The sequence below is a fragment of the Haemaphysalis longicornis genome, unplaced genomic scaffold, assembly GCF_048455015.1.
Source record: "Haemaphysalis longicornis isolate Haplotype H1 unplaced genomic scaffold, Haemaphysalis longicornis Haplotype H1 scaffold_3, whole genome shotgun sequence".
Lineage (NCBI taxonomy): Eukaryota > Metazoa > Arthropoda > Arachnida > Ixodida > Ixodidae > Haemaphysalis > Haemaphysalis longicornis.
In genome coordinates, this window is record NW_027526335.1 from 173,200,824 (window position 1) to 173,220,656 (window position 19,833).

The window sequence follows — 19,833 nt, forward strand, 5'->3', positions numbered from 1 at the left end:
ATGAAGCTGGAGCCTAAGTTTCGTGGAAGGTATAACGACTGAACGACTCCGGTTCGGAGGAACGTCGTGTCGTCGCATATAGAAAAAAGGCCGTCAGGCCGCCGCATATTCCCGGTTGCAGACACACGAATGTTTTGCACTATCAATTTGCAACACCATGTAGTCTCGGCGCCTCAACGGGTTATCACGAAAAGCGCCATATTGCACTTTTGCGAAAATATTTTGTAAGTCATGGTAGGTGTACTATTAGACTTTTTCTGAGACATTTGCAGTAAAAGGGCTACAGAAACACGTGAAAACAATGGTTTATTTCATATAAGAAAAATACGCACAAAAAATTAAGTCTTGGTTCTGCGAACAACTTGCGTTTTCTTTGGTTCCATGATCTCAACTGGCGGCAGGATGCCTTCTCGGAGTGAGCTTGATTTCAAGGCCCTGGACAGGCTTTAAAATAAAGTCGGAGGTCATAACAAGATCGTTCATTGGAATTTTAGAGGTGACTTCGAAGCGGCGTAAAATATGGGTCAAGAGAATCTTGGCTTGCATCATTGAGAACTTTTGACCTGAAAGAATTAACAAAAAAAAACATTGAAAAAACGTTTTCCCCCCATAGGTAACTTGCAATCCAAGTTTAAGTCTGCAGAAATAAAAAGAAATGTCTAGTAATGCATAGTATTATTATGCGGCTTGTCTGGGATGTGAGTTCTTTGCACCCATTTTTTTTGTTTTTCTACGTTCTCTGCGACCAACCATTCGCATTAACGCTATTATAACGCCTACAGTGTTACTTCCGACATATCTGCATTTCTTTGTGAAAATGCAGGGCGTTACACGCTTCGCCATTTTCAGTATTTTTCTATAATTGTCACTTTTTTGTTTTTCAAGATTTTGTTCGACCAATTATCTCCATTTACGTTATTATAACGATTGAAGGCGGCATTTCCGTGAAATCTTGTTTTCGGGGAAATGCGGGGCGGTACACAATTCGCCATTTTCAGCAGTATCTTCATATTTTCAATATCGTTTGGCTTTGACAAATTAAAACCTATCTCCATTCTCGCAATTATAAGGGTTAAAGGTAAAACTTTACTGAAATTTGCATTTTTGTCCACTCTCAAGGCGTTACACGGTTCGCCATTTGCACTATTTTTAACAGCGAAGCTTTTTCACAGATCGGAAGTTCTCCTGTCCACAACAAAAATACCATGAAAATGTTGAGCGTGCGAACTGGAGCGCGTGCTTCCCGACAGCCGCCTACCATTCTCGACGCAAGTTTTGTCAAACCAAGCACACCTACGTAGGGTCATTAGCCCAGATTGGCAGAAAAAAAAAAACTCCCGCGTTCTACGTAATCGTGGCAACACTTTCTCGGAACTATAAAGACTTGATCGTTCACTGTAATCCTGGAAACACTTGCTCGGAACGGGAAAGACACGTCATAGCGTACGTGCCTCCAGGGTTATGTCCTATGATTGTCACTTCCAAAAAAGTAAATGTAGCTCACACTTATCGCAACAATGATCGAGTAAAGGTCGTTGAAGCAGCGAAGAAGAACCAAATCGGCTGCAATGGTGGACTTAAACTGTCGTGCTGGTCGTGAAGGTTGCGTAAAGCTCCGCTACCTTCAAGTCTTACGCGTGAGTGTGAGCTTTTTTGCATTTATTTATATATTTTCTATTTTTCGCTTTTTTCATTCTGCTCGTCCAAACATCTCCATTTACGCTATTATAACGAGTAAAGGCGCAACTTCCGCGAAATCTGCAATATCGTTGAAATGCAGGGCGTTACACGGTCCTGGCTAAGGGAGGGGGGCACTCAACAAAGAATGCTACGCATTAAAAAACACCCAGTTCTGCCAAAGTACAGCACGCAGCGGTCACGGCCACCATCACTCATTGTCACATATGGCTTGCCTGCCTAAACGTTGTATGCTTGAGAACTTCAGCAGGCTCCGTCTTTCTTCGTGCAAGATAACTTTATATCATTTCGAATTTGCTCACCGTTTTTCTGGCATCCCGAAGCGACACCCAGATCTAGTTTTTATCGAAACGCATAGTAGCCTAAATTTGAAGGATAAACACCTTTCTCAATTGCATTCAACGATTCCTCAACAACCTCGAAATTGCCGAGAAAAGCTACCAGAACTGCATAATCAAGAGTGCAAAAAAACACGCGTAGTTTTTCGCCTCCAAGTGACCATAGCGATGTTTGGGGGATTCAATATAGGCTGCGCATTTTAGCCCCTCCAGGGCTTCTCAGTAACACTAGATAATGTAGCCAGCTGTTTTTTTCTCTCTTTGTTATAGATACGCAGCAAATGCAGCCTTCTTAGCTACGTGTTACCGCGGACAAGCTAACGACGGCGCTGAGCAGCCACTTACCGAGACAACTTCTAGCACCGCCCGAGAAGGGGGCAAAAGCGAAGGTGTGGGCCAATTTCGGATCCATAAATCTCTCGGGTTTGAAAGCATCAGGGTCTTCGTAAAACCTCGGGTTTCTCTGGAGAAAGTAGAGAGCCACGAAGCCCACACTGCCCCGAGGAATGGTGTACTTCCCTGCAAATATAAAAGAAAGTCATTCCGTAAGTCTTTAGAGAGGCACCATGCATTGCATCCTCGCCATCAATGTTCATCAACTTTATGCGTCCTAAATTATCGTAGCTATTGCTTTGAATTCTACGAAAAACGAGGTTCGTGCACTCCTCTTACTTTCTACGAAAGGAGCAGCTTTGCGTCGTCATTTTGCCAATTAGGGCGCGTAGGTTTCCAGCAAAATGTACGAACTTGGACATTGGGACCAGCTTTTGCCCTTTGAGGTACAATTACGCTAAGCGAGATATGTTCAAGAGCAACGCGTTGGATGCACCAACACGCCACTGGTTCGATAATTATAGGTAAAGGAAATCTCAGTGATTTAAGAGTTCTTCAACTAAAAGTGCACGAGGCTTTTAGAAAACATCGGGTAAACACACGTACTTGTGCTTTTAGAAAAATAAATGGAAGCTGAGGTGTACAAGCAAAAACAGTCTTTCGATTGGGTCAAGTGCCCAAAATTAGTGCAAGTCGCCTGCAGGGCAGCAGCAATAAGGCTAAAAATATCGTACGAGTGGGAATGGTTATCGGCACCGAGGCAATCTTCCGCCTAACTTTCTGTAACGGCAGAAATCACATATGGTAACCCGGCAGTGGTGAATGTCGGCAAAGCAATTATGGTGCAGTAATCAAAAGGTGGAGTTAACGTACCAGGCAATTTCTGCAGAGCATTGGCTTGGAAAAAGCGTTAGCCTCAGAAGGAAAACTTATAACAGGCTGCGTGAATATCCCCCAAAAAGGATTTGTTTTATTTTCAATTTCGCTCCAACGGTTCGCTACGGTGTGCACGCGCCATCAAGCCTGTATGCTGGTAAATGCTACAGCTTGTATGCTACCTACTGCCTGCGCAGTTTACGCAAGAGCCAGTTACATGCGCTTAAGATTTTAAAGGTAAACCTTATAGGTCTTACTGAAAGGTCCACCTCCAATAACGACATCGTGAAGAAGAACGAAGCAATACACCACTTTCCAAGGAAGGCTCAGAACAAACCAAGGCTTGGCTTCCAACCTTGAATCTGATGATAATGACGCTCAAAGGTAACAAAAGTTCGTCTAATGACAATGATGGTTGAAAGGTGAAGCTCTCTTCCATGCGAGAATCAAATGGCGAAGTGCCACAGTCAAAGCTGTTGCAATCAAAGTCAAAGCTGCAATGATCACAGTGCAAAGCGACTCAGAATCAAAGTGCAACCGGGAACAATCAAAGTGAGAACTGCCTGAGAGTTAAATTACAAACTGAGAAAACCGCAAACTTTTCCCTCGCGTAAAGCTGAGCTCCGACGCCCCCCAAAACCCATCGTACTCGTTACAGAGCCGTTGTTCCTCCTGCGAAAGCCCGAAGCTAAACAACTTTGGCTTTAGATTTTGGCTAAGTCCCGTTCAACTCAGCCAACGTCGTAAGCCTACCCCGCGCGATGAACCTAAAGGAAATTCTGAGCGACCCAAATGCGATAATCGCGCAATCGGATAGACGTCAGGTTTGTAACGAGAGGAAACCAGGTTAAATTTCGACCATGATCTAGTGATCATTATCATCGTGTGCCCTTCCATTGTGCAAATTTGGCTTTCCTTCAGTGCGTTTTGGTTCCGACGCAGCCAGCTTTGACATCAAGAGAGCTTCCTTGTAATGAGCAATTGGGGAATTGTAGTGAGGATTAGTAAAAAGGTACTGAGATGAATTAACATAATGTACCGTGGCTTAAGAATAATTAAAATGGCTTAAGGGAGACTAGGGCAGGGATAAGAGGAATTTATTCTCAGCTCATTTTGGCCTTTCTTTTATGCCATTAACGAAAAGAAAATGCAGAAATGCAAGAAAGCTACCCGCAGGTAGCTTGGCGAGGACCCAACGTCTTTTACGACCGATGTGGAAGCTAGGAAGCAATTCCAAAATTTGTTTTTACGCCTTAATAAGCATCACCATCGAAGAAAAAAGAATAATAATTTTACCCTCGTAATGAAGATGGAAAATGCAACAGCACGGGACACTCCTAGTGCTACACAATCAAAGCAAAAACATCTCGCACATTTCAGAATTATGTACCAATGAAAAATTCAAACGATAGAACATTCAACAGCATAGAAACACGCAATTACATTACATTCAGAACATGTTTTTTGTGGCAAGTGGAATTCATTGTAAGGGTTGGTGTGTATACAGAAATTTTGATTCGAGTTTCTTTCTTTCCTTCTGGGCTTTTTTTATTTCTGTCTCCGTTTTTTAGAGTTTACGTAATGATACATACTTTTGATTTCAATATTTATTTTGATATTTGTTTTAGTACATGCTGGTTCGTAGCTTCCACTAATTTGCTCAAAATACTGTGAACTGGGCTAGTTGGCACTGGTTCATTCTACTACTGTGGAAACAACAGTCTGAGGCAAAGACACCACACGGGCACAGTGCAGACAAACAACACAATTTTATTGAGGAAGCAAGTAATCTATAAAAGGCAGATACCTCGCTCCTTCACAGAACGAACGCGTCGTGCGTTTTAATCAACGTGAGAATTGACGCAAATGACATTCACCATGCTTCGACGAAAGTACTTCACTAGGTGCTCTAACATCTGTAATCAAAAATTAAATCTCGCTGTTATCGAGATAGCTGTTATCAAGATGGGACAACGCAGGGATCTTCCAGGAACAAAGTTTATTGGAGCGAACATGTGTTCCGGAAAACCTCAAAGCACACACAAGCATCGAAGAAGTAAACAGTGATGTCCAAGGCTTTCATCGGTGAATTGAATGCCACGACGTTCCCTCTGCATACATTTATCTATTGGCGGTGAGATGTTTGAGTGGCGCCCCCTGGCTCTGACGTCGGCTTAGGGACTCGCGCCGCTGTCGTCTGCTACACTCCGCTTGTGAGTGGTAGCAGTGTCTATGCTAGAAATCGCCCGCTTTGTTGGTGTAGTGCCTTAAAAAGCGTAGTTGTAGTGAGTCAGTTGTTTTGCCAGCTTCTGACGCATCTGAATAATTTGAAGCTGTGTCCCCCACTAGTTTGCAACACACGACGAGATAGAGAACAACTTTCTTCGGAGCATCGGTCAGAAGATCGTGTGTAACTCGTCCTGTCTAGCTTATTCGCACAAGGATCAGCGCTCAGAGCTCCTCGATAAGTATCCAAAATCTGTAGGCTTTCCTGCAGTATTTTTGAGATGTTCTTATGAAGACTCAACAGTCTAATGCTACGTACCAAGCAGCGAGCCCACGCGCACATCGCACAGCAGGAAATAAAACGGCAGTCTTCTATTTCTTTCGTTGTGTCTTGTATCAGATGAATGTTTCTGGTTTGTTTTTTTCTTCCCAACGAAGTAATTTTTCTGCACCGTCACAAACGTCTTATTAGGAGGTTTGGGGGTGTTTGGGAGTCTCACATTGTGGATATTTTGTTCAGGTTGTATGGCATACATTCCCTTCTTCACAAAGTGGCTTTCATTACGGCTGCGTGCAAGAAGGTGCATAACCGCAGCGTGCTTTGTTTATTCACATGCAAATACAATGAGAAGGTTTGTGCTACGCCACCGCGATCGCGCCCCAAACAACGTTGTCCGCAGTACTCGAAGGCGGCTTTTGTGCTCCGAATTTCTATCGTAACCATCGTTGTCATAACGAACTGACTATCAACCCGAACAATGATGACATGATTACGGTGTTGAAGGCCTGAAATACTCGCTAACTAACGTAATAAATAGTACACCTGCACATATTACAAGAATCTAAACCAATGAATATTTCCAAGCAGGTCTTTATTGCTTTCCAACCCTTTCAGGCGCAAAGAACAAATCCTATTCCACTTAGGATGACGTTCTATCAATTGAAGAAAATTACTTTTACTCTTGTGTCTTGGTCTGAGGACCTGGCCCACTAACCAGCTCGATTTCATTGTTTAATAAAGTTTTCTACTCCTCCCCCTACTCCTCCTCCGGATCCTCTTGAGTACAGTTTTTCTATAACGCATATCCGAATATCGGGAAGATATATGGCTTTGGAAACTGTACCCAAATATCCCTTCAGGTCTGAACAGACATAGTGTTATTGTATCTTTAACGTAGACGTGACTCGTTTCGCTCAATAAACCTGCTACTGGTTAGGAGCCTGGTATAAAACTATGGGTTATTTGGAACTCAATAACCTACAGTTTTTTAGCCCATAGTGAATGTCGGCATACTTTCATGCCATGACAACGTAAAGCGATGCGATACAATACTTTGGAGCGTTCGGCAAGGTTTCGAAAACAGTTTTACCTAACATATGATTACCGGGAATCGTAATGCTTTCTGCCAAAGCCAACAGTGCTAAAGGCCTAGATTTCGTTTTGGTCTTCCATTTTTTCTGTTGTCGGTCATGAGCAGCTGACTGTTCCCTTTGTTCGAAAGATTGCTTAATACAGAAGCTTACGCCTAGTTCGGACTCTTCGCGCTTCGCACTGGACAGGCTTCGCAAGGAAGGGGACGACGCCGGCAATGTTTCTTCCGTAGCGGTATCCAACACTAAACTTTACCTCACACCATGAGCTCGTGTATGCGATTTTAAGCCTATTAATATGATAAAATTTACCCAAACGCCAATTCTGGTGCGGACAAGCATCAGACGTTGACTGAGCGCAAAGAAACAGCAGGGAGAGCGAGCTTGAGTGAAGCAGACGACAAATGCGAGAATCCCTAAGCTGACGTCACAGAGGCGCGCGTCGCAGCGCCGCCCGTGTTCGCGCTCACCGCCAATAGTGCTCTCGTGACAAACACATGCACGAAAATTCATGCCTTCCCACCTCAGACAGATTTTCAGAGAGCGAACCACGGCTGGGTCTGGAGCATGACTGTGGTTATCTGTGACTTTAAAAACGCGCATATTACAGACGTCAGTCCCATGTTCGCTTCGCAGGTCCCTCTCCTTCGACATATCCAGATGCTTTGCTCCGTCTTTCGGTTCAAGGTATATAAAATCCTTCTCGAACCAGCATTTCCCCGCCTCTTTCAGTCCAGATGACGTCCATAGGGACTGGGATGAAACGCTTACGCCAGTTATTTTATGGCATTTGGCTGGAGAACTTTATCTTGTTGGTTCGTTCTGGAAGCTGCAGTTCGTTCGGGACGCTGCAGGCTCACTGAACCAGTAAATTTCGGCCTAGACTGAAAATCATGCGCCCCTCTTTCTAACGATGACAATGGTTGAACACGAAGCTTTCTCGTGGCGGTTTCTTTGGTTGTCGTCTGAGTTTGGACGGACTTTTTATCATGTCAAAATGGAGCAGTCGGACATACGCCAGCTTCATAACACGAGGAACCCGCATTCGATTCCGGCCAGGAAGCGTTTGTTTCTGATACTTTACCCACGATCATTCATGATCGTCTGTGAACGTTGGCCTTTCTGGTCAGTGTTTTCGCTTTACAGACGCCATCAGTGAGACCACTAAAGCTTCACTTTGGTAAGATTGGCCAGGTCAAAATGCACCCCCCCCCCCCCCCGAGCAGTGGTGGATTATTTTTTTCTTAGCAAGTCTCTGAACTTGTATCTTCTACACATTCAATTCACTTTTTTTGGAATAGCCCGTCGCGATTTAAAGTTAATGGACAGATCTTTTTTCTATAATAGCCCTATGATTTGATTTGATTTGATTTTATTCTGTGGTTTAACGCGCCGACGCTACACAGGCGATGAGGCGCGCCGTAGTGGGGGGCTCCGGATTGATTTTGACCACCTGGGGATCTTTAACGTGCGCCGAAATCTCGTACACACGGGCATTTTTTAAATGCAGAGCATTTCAGTAACTCACGATGTCACCCGCGTTGACGTCCGTAGTCGTAGTCCGAACGCGCGAAATACAAACTGGGCTTTTTGCTTTTTGTCTTCATTAGAAAAGCGGCCACCGCGGCCGGGAATGGAACCCGAGCCCTCAGGCTCAGCTGCACAACGCCATAGCTACTGAGCCACCGCAGCGGGTCCAATAGCCCTACGATGAACTGCCCCCCGTAACCAATTGTCCGGCGACGAATTACCCCATTCCAAAAGGCCTTATTACGAATTGTCTGGGGGTGAAGTGGGACGCCCCCGCAAATGAACGTCGCTTTCTCCGGCCACTCCTTTTCGCTGTAGTTTTTGAAGCGGGAATAAAAGTGATTGATTGATTGATTCATTCATTCATTCACTCATTGATTGATTTATTTAAACAAATACAGTTTTTGAAATGTTTGAAAGATAGAAAAAAGTGGAGAAAAACGTGCCCGCCGGGTGGGATTCGAACCCTGAAATATGAAGGTCGTGGGATGGGATCCCACCTGGCGGACATGTTTTTGTCCACTTTCTCGCTATCTTTCTTCCCTGCTTCCCGGCCACGTCATGCACTACAAGACCACAATACCTTATAGCCACGCTAACTATTGTAGGTGAATCTGCGCGGGCCAAAAGGATTTCGATTACAATTGCCGAAAACTAAAAACCGGGCGCTTTAATAAAAAATACTCAGAGCAGGTAATTGACGACGCGATTACGCGAAGTAACCAATTGAACCGCACCGAAATTCTCCGTGAAGCAGCTCCAAACCATAATCCGTAAACAACGTCATTGTGAGTCATTCAGCCTCCGTCCCGAAAGTTGGATACATACCTTCTCAGAAACCATAACAATATCCTTGTTCAAAATGAATTCCCAAAAGGCATATTTCCCGGGCTGCCAAGCGTTGTTTAGAGGCGGAGTAAGAATCTGGGGGACGTTAAAGATCCCCAGGTGGTCAAAATTAATCCGGAGCCCTCCACTACGGCGCGCCTCATCGCCTTCGTTGCGTCGGCGCGTTCAACCCTCCAATCAATCAATCAAGAATCTGGAGAACTTTCTCTCTAAATGAAGCATCAGCGGACCGCAAACTACTGGTTGTATGCCCTGCAAGAAACTGCGATGTAATGTAAGTATACCTTTAAGGTATGCCCGTAAGCCAGAATTCTGGCCATTAATTTGTTGCTTCATGTGCACCTCCGTTCCCTCCCACCACCACAACCAAAATATACGACTCTCTCATCCTTTAATCACGTGCAACCTGTTTCAACAGCTGCTTACGGCCAGGTGTGTGCCATATGCGTACACTGACGTGTCTTTTTTAGTCTAATTTGTTGACCCCTATTGTCACTGGACTCTTCAACTACCGCTTAACTTCTTGAGTTATTGTGTGTTTTTTTGTCTTATTGTTCCGCAAATGAACAACAAAAAAGGACTTACCGATTGAAATGTCTTTCCTTAGCGTCCGGCTTACAACTGGCACCGGAGGATACAGTCGGAGAGCTTCCTGCGAAACAGGGAGAAAGCGGAGCATAATGGCTGCTAAGCACTTAAGCCGTCGACTTTGAAGGGGACTCACCTGATCCCATTCCAGTGGAACTTACTAATTCGTGACCCACGGGTTTAAAAAGCATCGTGTACCCACACGAAAAACTTCATCACGAAAACATGAAAAAAACGCGAAAGAAAACACGAAAAACACGAAAAAAAATATCCCTTGAAATGTCCCCAACGGCACAGTTCGCCTGGTTTATAAATATATCACTTCTTTACTGAAATAGAAAATAAAAAACGCAGTTTGGTTTGCGCAGTTTTCACTAGATGGCACTAGCTGTGTGGAAAGCAAGGGTTTTATTTTTTATTTCAGCACAGAAGTGACATATCTCAAAAATAAGCAAACTAACCGTTGTGAATATTAATATGTATTTGTAAAGCTTTTCGTATTGGTAAACGATAGTTTTCAAGCCCCACACGAATGTTAACAGGTGAGTACCCCTTAAGTAATAAATTTTCGCACCAGTGATAAATCTTAATGGCCAAAGTTTTGGTAATGTACTTTAATATGACACTTTGCAGGTATGCTAAATTTACCCGAGGTTTTTGGTATCATTGCCTAGTTATTGTAATGTCCAGATTCACAAATTTTCTCACTATAAATTAAATTGGCTGACTGCGAGAAAACGTGGAACCCAGCAAGGGGTACCGCGATCGCTACCTTCCTGTGCCTCGGCCAATTTTATGGGCGTATATCTAGGAATATAATGATCTGAAACGATTAGTAATATTTATGCTGATGTAGACATGCTGCTCAATTGCAATAAAAATTTGCTGCGTAGAAATCACTTAATATAATACAATAGAAAACAAATCAACGTTTTTGTTGTCGCAGTAGGGTGCACCAATGGCATGTACTTAAAATCATGTCAAGTCTAGCTTAGATGCAAATATTTTTCCGGACTTTGTAGGCAGATACAACGGAAACTACTGGGGTTAAAAGTTAACGTTTTAGCCAATGATTCTTCGTACAAGGGTAAACGAGGGCTCTGAATAAAATATTTGACGTACCGTTAAGAAGGAATGAGCGCATAATTCAGAACAAAAAAAAAACTTTAAGTTGAGATGCCTCTTAAAACGCCTCTATTTTTTAAGTTTTGTGTAGGTTTTTGTACCCATTTGTACCTGCGTTACCTGCACAAACATGCTGCGTGATCTTGCTCCTAAATTGCATAAAGCGCCAGAAAAACCCCAGACACCAGGCTCTTCACGAAGTACTGTGACAAAAACAAAGTGAGCTATTTTCTTCAGAAATCTATCAATTTTTTTTTTGAAATCTGGAAGGCAGGTAATCCCTCTTGGGGTAAACGAGCAGAATAGAAACTAAAAAAAAATGTCATTTCCAATTTTAACATTGTTTACCCACCACCAGTCGTACATTCATATTTGCTTGTCGAATTGCAGCACTGCGAGCTGCTAATCTGAGCATTTTTTTTTTCGATAGCGCTATGCAGTAAGCGTTCCTCTAGCCCTCGCGAATATCCGATCACCAGCGATTGCGTTCAAACAAAGAAAACCCATCGCAACTGTTTGATCCCGCTGCACGCCCGTCAGCTAGCGCAAAGAGGGCTCCCGTACCATAGCTTCACGCTTTACGATGAAAGATTCGGCTGATTTTCCTTTTCTGTTACCTAGAATAATTTCTCCGACTGTTCTTCTGCCTTTAATTGGCCTTAGGTTTGCTACACGTGTACTAGTTGTACACGCATATGCAGCTTACAACACCAGCGGAGCGAAGTCGTCTGAGCGTCGTGAGCATTCTACATACAGTAATCTCTCCTTAACTCGTAGTAAAAAAATCCACTAAAAATTTCGAGATAAGAGGAATTTCTAGTTAAGTGAAATGCTGAAAATTTTTGGCCAGATCATTAAAAGAACAGCTACCATGCTGGTAAAGAAAGCTCCACGGCAAAGGGAAGCTTTCGTATTAAAGGCAAAGCAATTTGCAGGCAAAATTAATTTTTATCAGTGGAGAAGAAAGAACTGCGTGATGCTCGCCTATTTCACGTTCGCATCTGGTCCCAGAAAAGCGTTCTCAAGCTGCTCAATGCATCGCACCAATTGTTTGTGACCAATGCTACGTTTTCCATGTTCCGAAGCACGCACAGCACGCTTCTTGTTTCGGCCATTGTACGCACTATTCACTGCTCCTCATCATCCGCATGATCAGCTGCGCCATCAACAGCTATCTCAATGACGCAGGCGTTGGACAGCATTCCGGTATTGGGGACATCGTTCTCGTACAGTGCATACTCCATGTAAATTTGCCGTTCGCAACCGCGTTCGGCGCGTGGTGGGAGCTAGGCCTTAAGGGAACTACGCGGAGAGCTTACCAGCTGCCTGTAGAAAACTGCCTTGTGTACTCTCTGTCAACATTTCGACATATCCGTGGTCCCCCAAAAAACGTTTTGGGATAAAGGGGGCAAATACATAGCGCCTATGGAAGGTAAATGTGCGGTAAAAAACATTTCAGCGAACCGATATTTCGAGATATCGCAGTTTGAGTTATCGAGAGATTACTGTGTTTCATTTGAGGTACTGTGGAGTTATTTTCACATCATACACCTTTCTAACCTTGACACATTATACCAACTCTAAAAGTAACGCCACACTTGTCAGGCTCAGCGCGCGATTTGGCCGACCGATTCCATCGGCACCAGCAGCGCAGACTAGCCAATACGGATCAGTTCACGTAATAGGAAACGTCAAAGCAAATCGGCTACGAAGACAAATAAATGACAGCAGCCATTCAAATTAGTTTTTCTACTAAAGAAATTCACGTAAACGCATTTAGAGTGGTCGCAACATGGCCTAAGGTTGTCTGCGCCAGTATTTTTACTGTGCTTACATATCACTTCAGTGTCACGTAAGGCAATGCCAGGAAAATAATGGTGGAAATGAGCGCATTGTAACAGAGGTATTCATTTTTGTACAGTGCAACGAAAACTATTTACCCTATAACTAATGGCGGCCCCCTATCCATCGCATCAGTATGGCGACATTTTTTTGCAATGTTAATTATTTGTAGTGCACGTTGCGGTAAGGGATATAAAAACGACATGCGTGTGAGCTAGCTACAGCAGAACAATTGAACTGGTGTTGTGATTCGCAAACAGGACAGCAATATATCTCGCTGTAAGCTGCGCAACGAAACGGAACAATGTGACAACAATGCACCCACAGCTTCCTTCATCGCCGCGAAAGAGCGAGTCATCAAACCCACACGCTGCCAGTGCAAAACTATATTAATTAGCGAGAACACTGCCCATTATGTAATTAAAAGGGGGGTAGTTCTGTACGATATATGTCGCCAAACTGCTGCCATGCTTTGGCTTTTGTGACGTGTTTGTGCGTTTTAACGGTTGCAGACTGCCTGTGAGATCAGCCTTTGCTGAATTAGTCCGTAAGAGTATGCAGCGAAAACCGGACGTTTCTGCAATGAAGAACCAGAGAAATGGAAGAGAACTGGTAGCAAGGGAAGTGTGTGTACTTGCTGGTTTATATCAAGGAACCAAACAGTGCTCAGAACTGCGCGAAGATGCTACACAGTGACATAGTGCTGTGTGTGGGTAATGCATTTGTTCGTCCTGTACAAGGCACTATTTTGTGTCCTTGAACTTCAGTATTTACGCAGTGAGGATTTGCTAAGTTGTCGCATTCGAAGGAATGGAAAAGAATGAGATTGCGGCGAATACTAATTCTCCGTAATTGAGTTTGTATGGAATCACGGCAATTATTCCGCAACGCTGCAGGTTCCTTTCTCTGCTGGCCGAGTCAAATATTTCGCAAGGCCCGTATTTCGATATCGCACCCAGCCCCGAAGAACGGCTCCAGGAAGTGAACCTATCAACATGCGTGCATGTTGCAGTTGACACGTTAAATGCGCGACAGGCTAACTTTTACGCAATGTCCGCCGCATGTTAATCGGGAGGCTGGCCAAAAGCACGAATAGTGCTCGGGGTAGTACAGTCACTCACCTTTAATACACAGTCCATGTACGTAAGATCCTTCAGCTCCTCGTTTGTGATTGGAGTGTCCCAGCCCTCTCCGCAGACCAAGTCTATTTCGCCGTGCACCTTAGCCTGAGCTTCTGGATGGAGGCCGAGCAGGTGGAGGGTGTGCGCGATCTTGTTTGCAGTCGGGTCAAACCCCTGCGAATGGATAATGATGAACTTCAAGGCCGGCATTTTATGGGGCATTCGAGACGGGCTCTTCGCCAAAGCGCCGCCTGCACACGGAGCGAAATCGCAAGCTTCAGGCTGTGGGAACTGCGGGGATCCGCCATGTTTCCTACTCCTCCCGGTGAACCTCGGAGGCGTGAGCGGGGATCCCCATCTCCCATACAGCGCCCACTGCTCCTGCCATGAGGCAGGTGTGTCACGGTCATGGTCACGACGCACCCTCCCACGTCACTGATCGGAGGACCGGCAGGCTGGTCCTGCTGCGCGGGCGAAGGGAGGCACTCTCTGGATTGAGGCAGCCACGCGAGCGGACGTGAGTACGTTGGTTTAGACAACTGTCCGGGACCGGGCCTACCGGAAAGCCCAGCTCCGGCCCGACCAAGTAAGGCAGTTCTTTACCACCTCGGGCCGGGAACGGGCCAGACATGGCTTTTTGGGCGCGAGCCAGGGCCGGACTCAGGCCTTTTGATGCGGGAGCGAGCCGGGCTCGGGCCTATTAGTTGTGCGCATGAGAAGTGCGGCCAGTCATCCGCGTGCCTCAGGACTATGAAAAATCTCTTTCCCCGCCGCAACTGGAAGCCACAGTGCTAATCCTGCGAACTTTCCCGTTTCTTCTTCCGTCGTATTTTGCACGGTTTGAAGTGCGAACGGAATTACTTTTCAAGGCAGATCCTTCTGCGTGCAAGGGTTGTTTTATCCGTCCTTTTCTAACCACTCGCGGTAAGTAAAAAAAAGTGCATTTTGTGGGGTGATATTATCCTAAACCCAATAGCTAACACTCGCCTTGCATACGAAACGTTGTCTGAATCGTATGGCTTCTGCAACACCATAAAATCCCCGAAGCGAATAGGCAGCAATTCTAGCACACTCATAGATCACTTGTTAATACACCTTAGCTCTGATAAAGGACTGCCTGCGGTAAACTATCCTGACACTGAAATTGGAAACAGCGCGACAAGACGGGACAAGGAAACGACGACACAAGGCGCTGTTTTCTAACAACTGGTTGGTTTATTGCGGGGGTTGCAAAATATACCCAGAAAAGTGTGTCGTCGTTTCCTTGTCCCGTGTTTTCGCGCTGTTTGCAATTTCAGTATGCACCACCAACTAGCCCAAACCACCGTTCTAACGCTATCCTGTCACATCAGGGCACTTTTCCGGCTCATCGCTTTGTTGCACTTTCTAGCGGTACTTCATGCATGCTATGTAGACCTCGACATGACTTGATGAGAACCAAATACTCAAAAATTTGTTAGCGATAAGAGATCCTGCGATATCTCGCAATGGCCCCCAAGAATTATATGAGCAATTTTATGGCGCGATTGTACAGTGTATAGCTGTAACACCTTCACGTACTAAGAGAAGCTACGAAACAACAGTCCATCCGTCGATTACAGGTAGCGCCCTAGAGCTTTCTTACAAGAAATAATATTGCTGTCATAAGTATAAATAACACACGTGCAATGCTAAAGGAATGTATATATACGCGTGCTATAAAAATAAATATTTGGCGTAGATACGTTGATCAAAAAAGAGTATCATGCTCGCATCATAGTAGATAATCTGACATCGAGAAAATTTTGGGAATTCATTAGTTCCGTTTGGAATGGCAAAAACTGATGTCCCAAAGTTTCCAGATATTTCCCCATATGAAGGCTGCAATTCAATTCTGGAGGCAAGTTTTATGAACGTTTCCGCAGCATTGCTAGGAATTCGGCGCTTCATTTACACTTCCGTTGTAATGTCACCCTGCCGGCACACCCACTGCACTCTTTTGCATTTTTTGATATTACCCCTGAAAAAGTAAGCGATGTAAGCGTGAGATTACCAACAAGTGAGGTGACAGTTTCTATACGATATAATTAAACATACATTATTTGCCCTGATTTAGCTCATAAAAATACTGCTTAGCACTCCGGTAAATTCCCAGATTCACTAAAAATAGCCAGAATTACACGAATTTATGAGTGGCAAGCAGGATCAGTTCAGAAACTTTAGACAAATCTCAGTGCTTACTATAACAAACTTGTGTTTTCAAAAACTATTATCAACGCGAAATACTTAGTATGTAATAAAATATGACCTTTAACGAAAAGCCAACAGGGCCTTCGCCTGAAAACATGGACTATCACAGCGGTGATTTGCGTTGCAAATAATATTAGCAACTGCTTGAATGAGCATTATCGGTATTTTCTTAGATATAAAACTACCGTTTTATGCTGTATATCATGAAATACTAATACGCAGTCTCGAACGCAATGCGTTCTGTAAAAATACGCTAACCTTCCTTTGAATCTATCGGCAATCCCGTCCGCAGTGTGTACAGGTTGACACACAGTGTTTCGACCTACTTCCCATGACCCACGGCGTCCCACAGGGCTCTGAATTGGGACCTATTTTATTTTGACTGTAAATGAATGATGTTGAAAATTTATTAGTAACACGCGAACAATAGTCTACGCTGACGAGACAGTGTCAGTAATTTCAGACAAGGAAATTAAGCAAATACAACCCTCGGCAAATAAGGTACTGAGTAACGCAGAATAATTATTTCCTGATTATTGAAAATCATTACACCTATCGAAAACTAAAGTCATAATATTTATTCGAAAACCAAGACATTACGAAAATGTATTTATCCATAAATCTCTATTACGAAAAGGGGTGGCCAGTGGCCTAAGAAGAGGGGGGGGGGCTGTTTGGAAGTGGGGTCATTACGAAAATAAACCTGAAGTTAGCAACATCTACAGTTTCAGAAGTTAACCCTACTGTTATACTGGTGGAACGTTAGAAAAGGAATACATTATGAAGCCCATATTTCTGCTCTAGCTTAGAAAATCATGTCTTACCTTATATCAGGCACGACAGCATTTCCCCTTACAAATTTTCGAATGCTGCATTTCGGAATATTTCACTATCACCTAACGTATTCTATGCCATCAGGTGGCCGGGGGGGGGGGGGGGGTATATGCCGATTTAACTTATATGGACTCCGTCATAACACTGAAAAAATGAGCTGCCAGAATTATCACACTTTCAATCGTACGCATCACTCTGCTCCAATCTTTAAAAACCTAGGTACTACGCCGTTCTTAGTCGCCAGAAACTACGGTACCGCCTGTATTGCCTACGAAATACTGAATGATCCCCCTCTCACAAACAAGTTACTTATAGCCCACAGACCGAAAAAACAAAAAAAACGTAAACATTCTACCGGTTGGCAATTTATATAATATACAGAAATAACTATATGGAGCGATAATGTGGAATGTCCTCCAAGACCATTTTAAAGTAGAGCACTTATATCAGTTTTGCGTTGAAAACCGAATCGGGGACTATTAACCACTACCTATTGTAAATCTACAATTCATCAACTGCAAATTTTCCAGCCGTTTTCGTCCATTCTCTCCTTTGTAATCGACATAAATAACCTAAATCACATAACTTTAGTGGAGACCAAATTAGTTTCCACCTTTAGCTGTACGCGCAGATTATGAAGGGAATTACGCACATTTAATTTACGTCCTATAGCCTGAGTCGGTGTTAGTGTATTTACGACTTGCACGGGCCCAATGCTCGCAGCTTTGCTAAGGGCCCCATTGTTTTTGGCCCCATTGTTTCGTCTGTACAAATGCGTGAAATAAAATAATTGAATTGAATTGGAAACAACGCCCCTTGGTGATATATCTGCGTTACCCACTGGTTGGCAAGATACAGCTTCAACCAATTTGTTTCTGTATGTCTAATATGTATCGAAAGTATTCAATGTAGAAATTGAGGCAACTATGTCACTTCTGCGATAACACATTCAGAAGCCCACACAGTTCACCAGATACCTTTTGAGATGTGGAAGTTGGCAGCGGCGTTTCTTACCCCAATGAGCATAGCCGTGCACTCGTCGCGGACGTCGATCTTGGTCAACGTCCCTTCTTCGGCCCACATTCGCAGAAGGATTTCGAGAAATACGTTACTCGAAATGGGATCTCTTATGCCCTTCTTGTAGTCGGCCAGTCTCTTTTCCAGTATCTGCAAATATATTACCTACGGTTAGAAACGTGAATGCACAGCTTCAATGTCACCGTCGCCGCGCCCAGTACGATTTTTGGGAAAGCATTTGTTTTGGCTCTACGGCTTCGAAAACTTTAATGCCTCATAGCCACAAATCGGAAGCTAGTGGAATTGCCCTCTACGGCAGGCCGAAGAACTGAGGCGCCCTGTGGTGGTAAAAAAGTTGGTTGTAGATAACTCCTTTACCCACGGCCACGGCAGTACTCACCCGAGAACATCGACCGATTTCACCATCGCCCGTCCTCGCGAACAACAAAGCACGACTGCCCATCAGCTCACTTCTGTCGTCCTAGTGTCCAAGCGCCAGTGCAATGGTCATGCAAAGTACCCCCTTCATACCGCTGATCCGCACACCCTCGTACCTTTGGCGACTAGGCTTCTCTCGGGGTACGCCGGGCAGTGCGTTTGCGGCGGTGGCCTAGCCACTGGCAATAGGCTGGTGAGCTGTTGAAGAAGGTTGCGGGAGAGCTCTCGGTGAGGGACGCTGAGGTGTTTCCCACTAGCTAAACCTCAGGATTGCGATCGCCCCTTATTCCAGCCCTGCCTTTACACAACGACGTGCAGTATATACAGTCGCTTAGGGGATTGATAACCGATAGGGTGATCTTTTCCCTAGAATCCATTCCCCTGAAAGCTCACGAATAGCCACCACAAGAATATAGTGGTTTTGTACGCGTACACGAGCAGCATTGTCTCCCCTGTTCCAACGCATCGGACGGAAAGGGCAACGTTGAAGTTTTCTGACAGCGCTTTCCCTCATGCTGTTTCAGTGGTTCCTGCATTTTGTCTTCAATACGAGGCGTGCAAGGACAACATAGCAATGTTTTAGGGGTCAACTGCAATGAAAATCTCGAAATCTTCAAAGCATTGTTTCCGTATAACCTATACACTGCAACATACGAAATATGGCAGATGAAATGCGTGCATGCAGGGTGCCAACCACTAGCAACAATTAACGCTTTTAAAACCATTATAGAAAAGAGCGGGACCATTACAGCCTGGATGAAGTGACGATGCATCTGGCGAGCCAGCGGCTCGCCGGCCGGAGAAAACCTACTCGCAACCGCTTCGCGCACGCCACAGCCCCAGGAGAAGCACACCAAGCGAAGCTCGAGCTGTTCTCCTGGCTGGCCGGCGGGCCAGGCACCCACTAGGCCGGAATGTCGCTTGAGAATCAAGGGCGTTTTCGTGATTCTCCGGCAAGTGCCGCATTGTCTGCTACGAGGCTATTTTAATCGTTTCTGGCTGATTAATAAAGAGATTCAAGGGGCTACGATTCATATCCATGTTTGTTTGTTGGTACGTACTGTACGCTTAAAATAGGTTTCGTTGAGGCGAAATTTCAGTGCAATTGGCCTTTGAGACACCGGTTTTTTAGAGCTGATTTCCAACTAGTTACACTCCGTAAAACGGTGAGATGAAAGAGAACGGCACGTGCGCCGTGTATCTTAAACTGAACTCAAGCACAGTACACTTTTCACGAGTCTTACCAAAAACGCGTAGCTTAAGACGTGTCCACACACGTCATAAAACCAGCTGCTCACGACAACATTTAGTTTTTCTTACAGGCCTTGTAAGACAGCCGTGTGCGAGCGACCCCGTTGAAGCACGCGCCTCTAAAGATGCATGTAAGTACCGCATTGCAGCCAAACGCAGTCTTCTAT

The 19,833-nt window shown here is 44.6% G+C and overlaps 1 protein-coding gene across 1 annotated transcript in view; it reads right to left on the bottom strand.

The window, feature by feature from the left end:
* Nucleotides 1-287: 287 nt before the first annotated feature.
* LOC144175799 (cytochrome P450 4V2-like) overlaps nucleotides 288-19,833 on the bottom strand; it is a 59,568-nt gene continuing 40,022 nt past the window's right edge. Inside the window, exons 7-11 of the mRNA XM_077704802.1 lie at nucleotides 17,975-18,127; nucleotides 13,898-14,071; nucleotides 9,807-9,873; nucleotides 2,382-2,555; nucleotides 288-563 (exon numbers count right to left, since the gene is read on the bottom strand). Coding sequence (XP_077560928.1) covers nucleotides 388-563; nucleotides 2,382-2,555; nucleotides 9,807-9,873; nucleotides 13,898-14,071; nucleotides 17,975-18,127 — 744 coding nt within the window. The 3' untranslated portion in view covers nucleotides 288-387. The remainder of the gene's footprint in view (nucleotides 564-2,381; nucleotides 2,556-9,806; nucleotides 9,874-13,897; nucleotides 14,072-17,974; nucleotides 18,128-19,833) is intronic.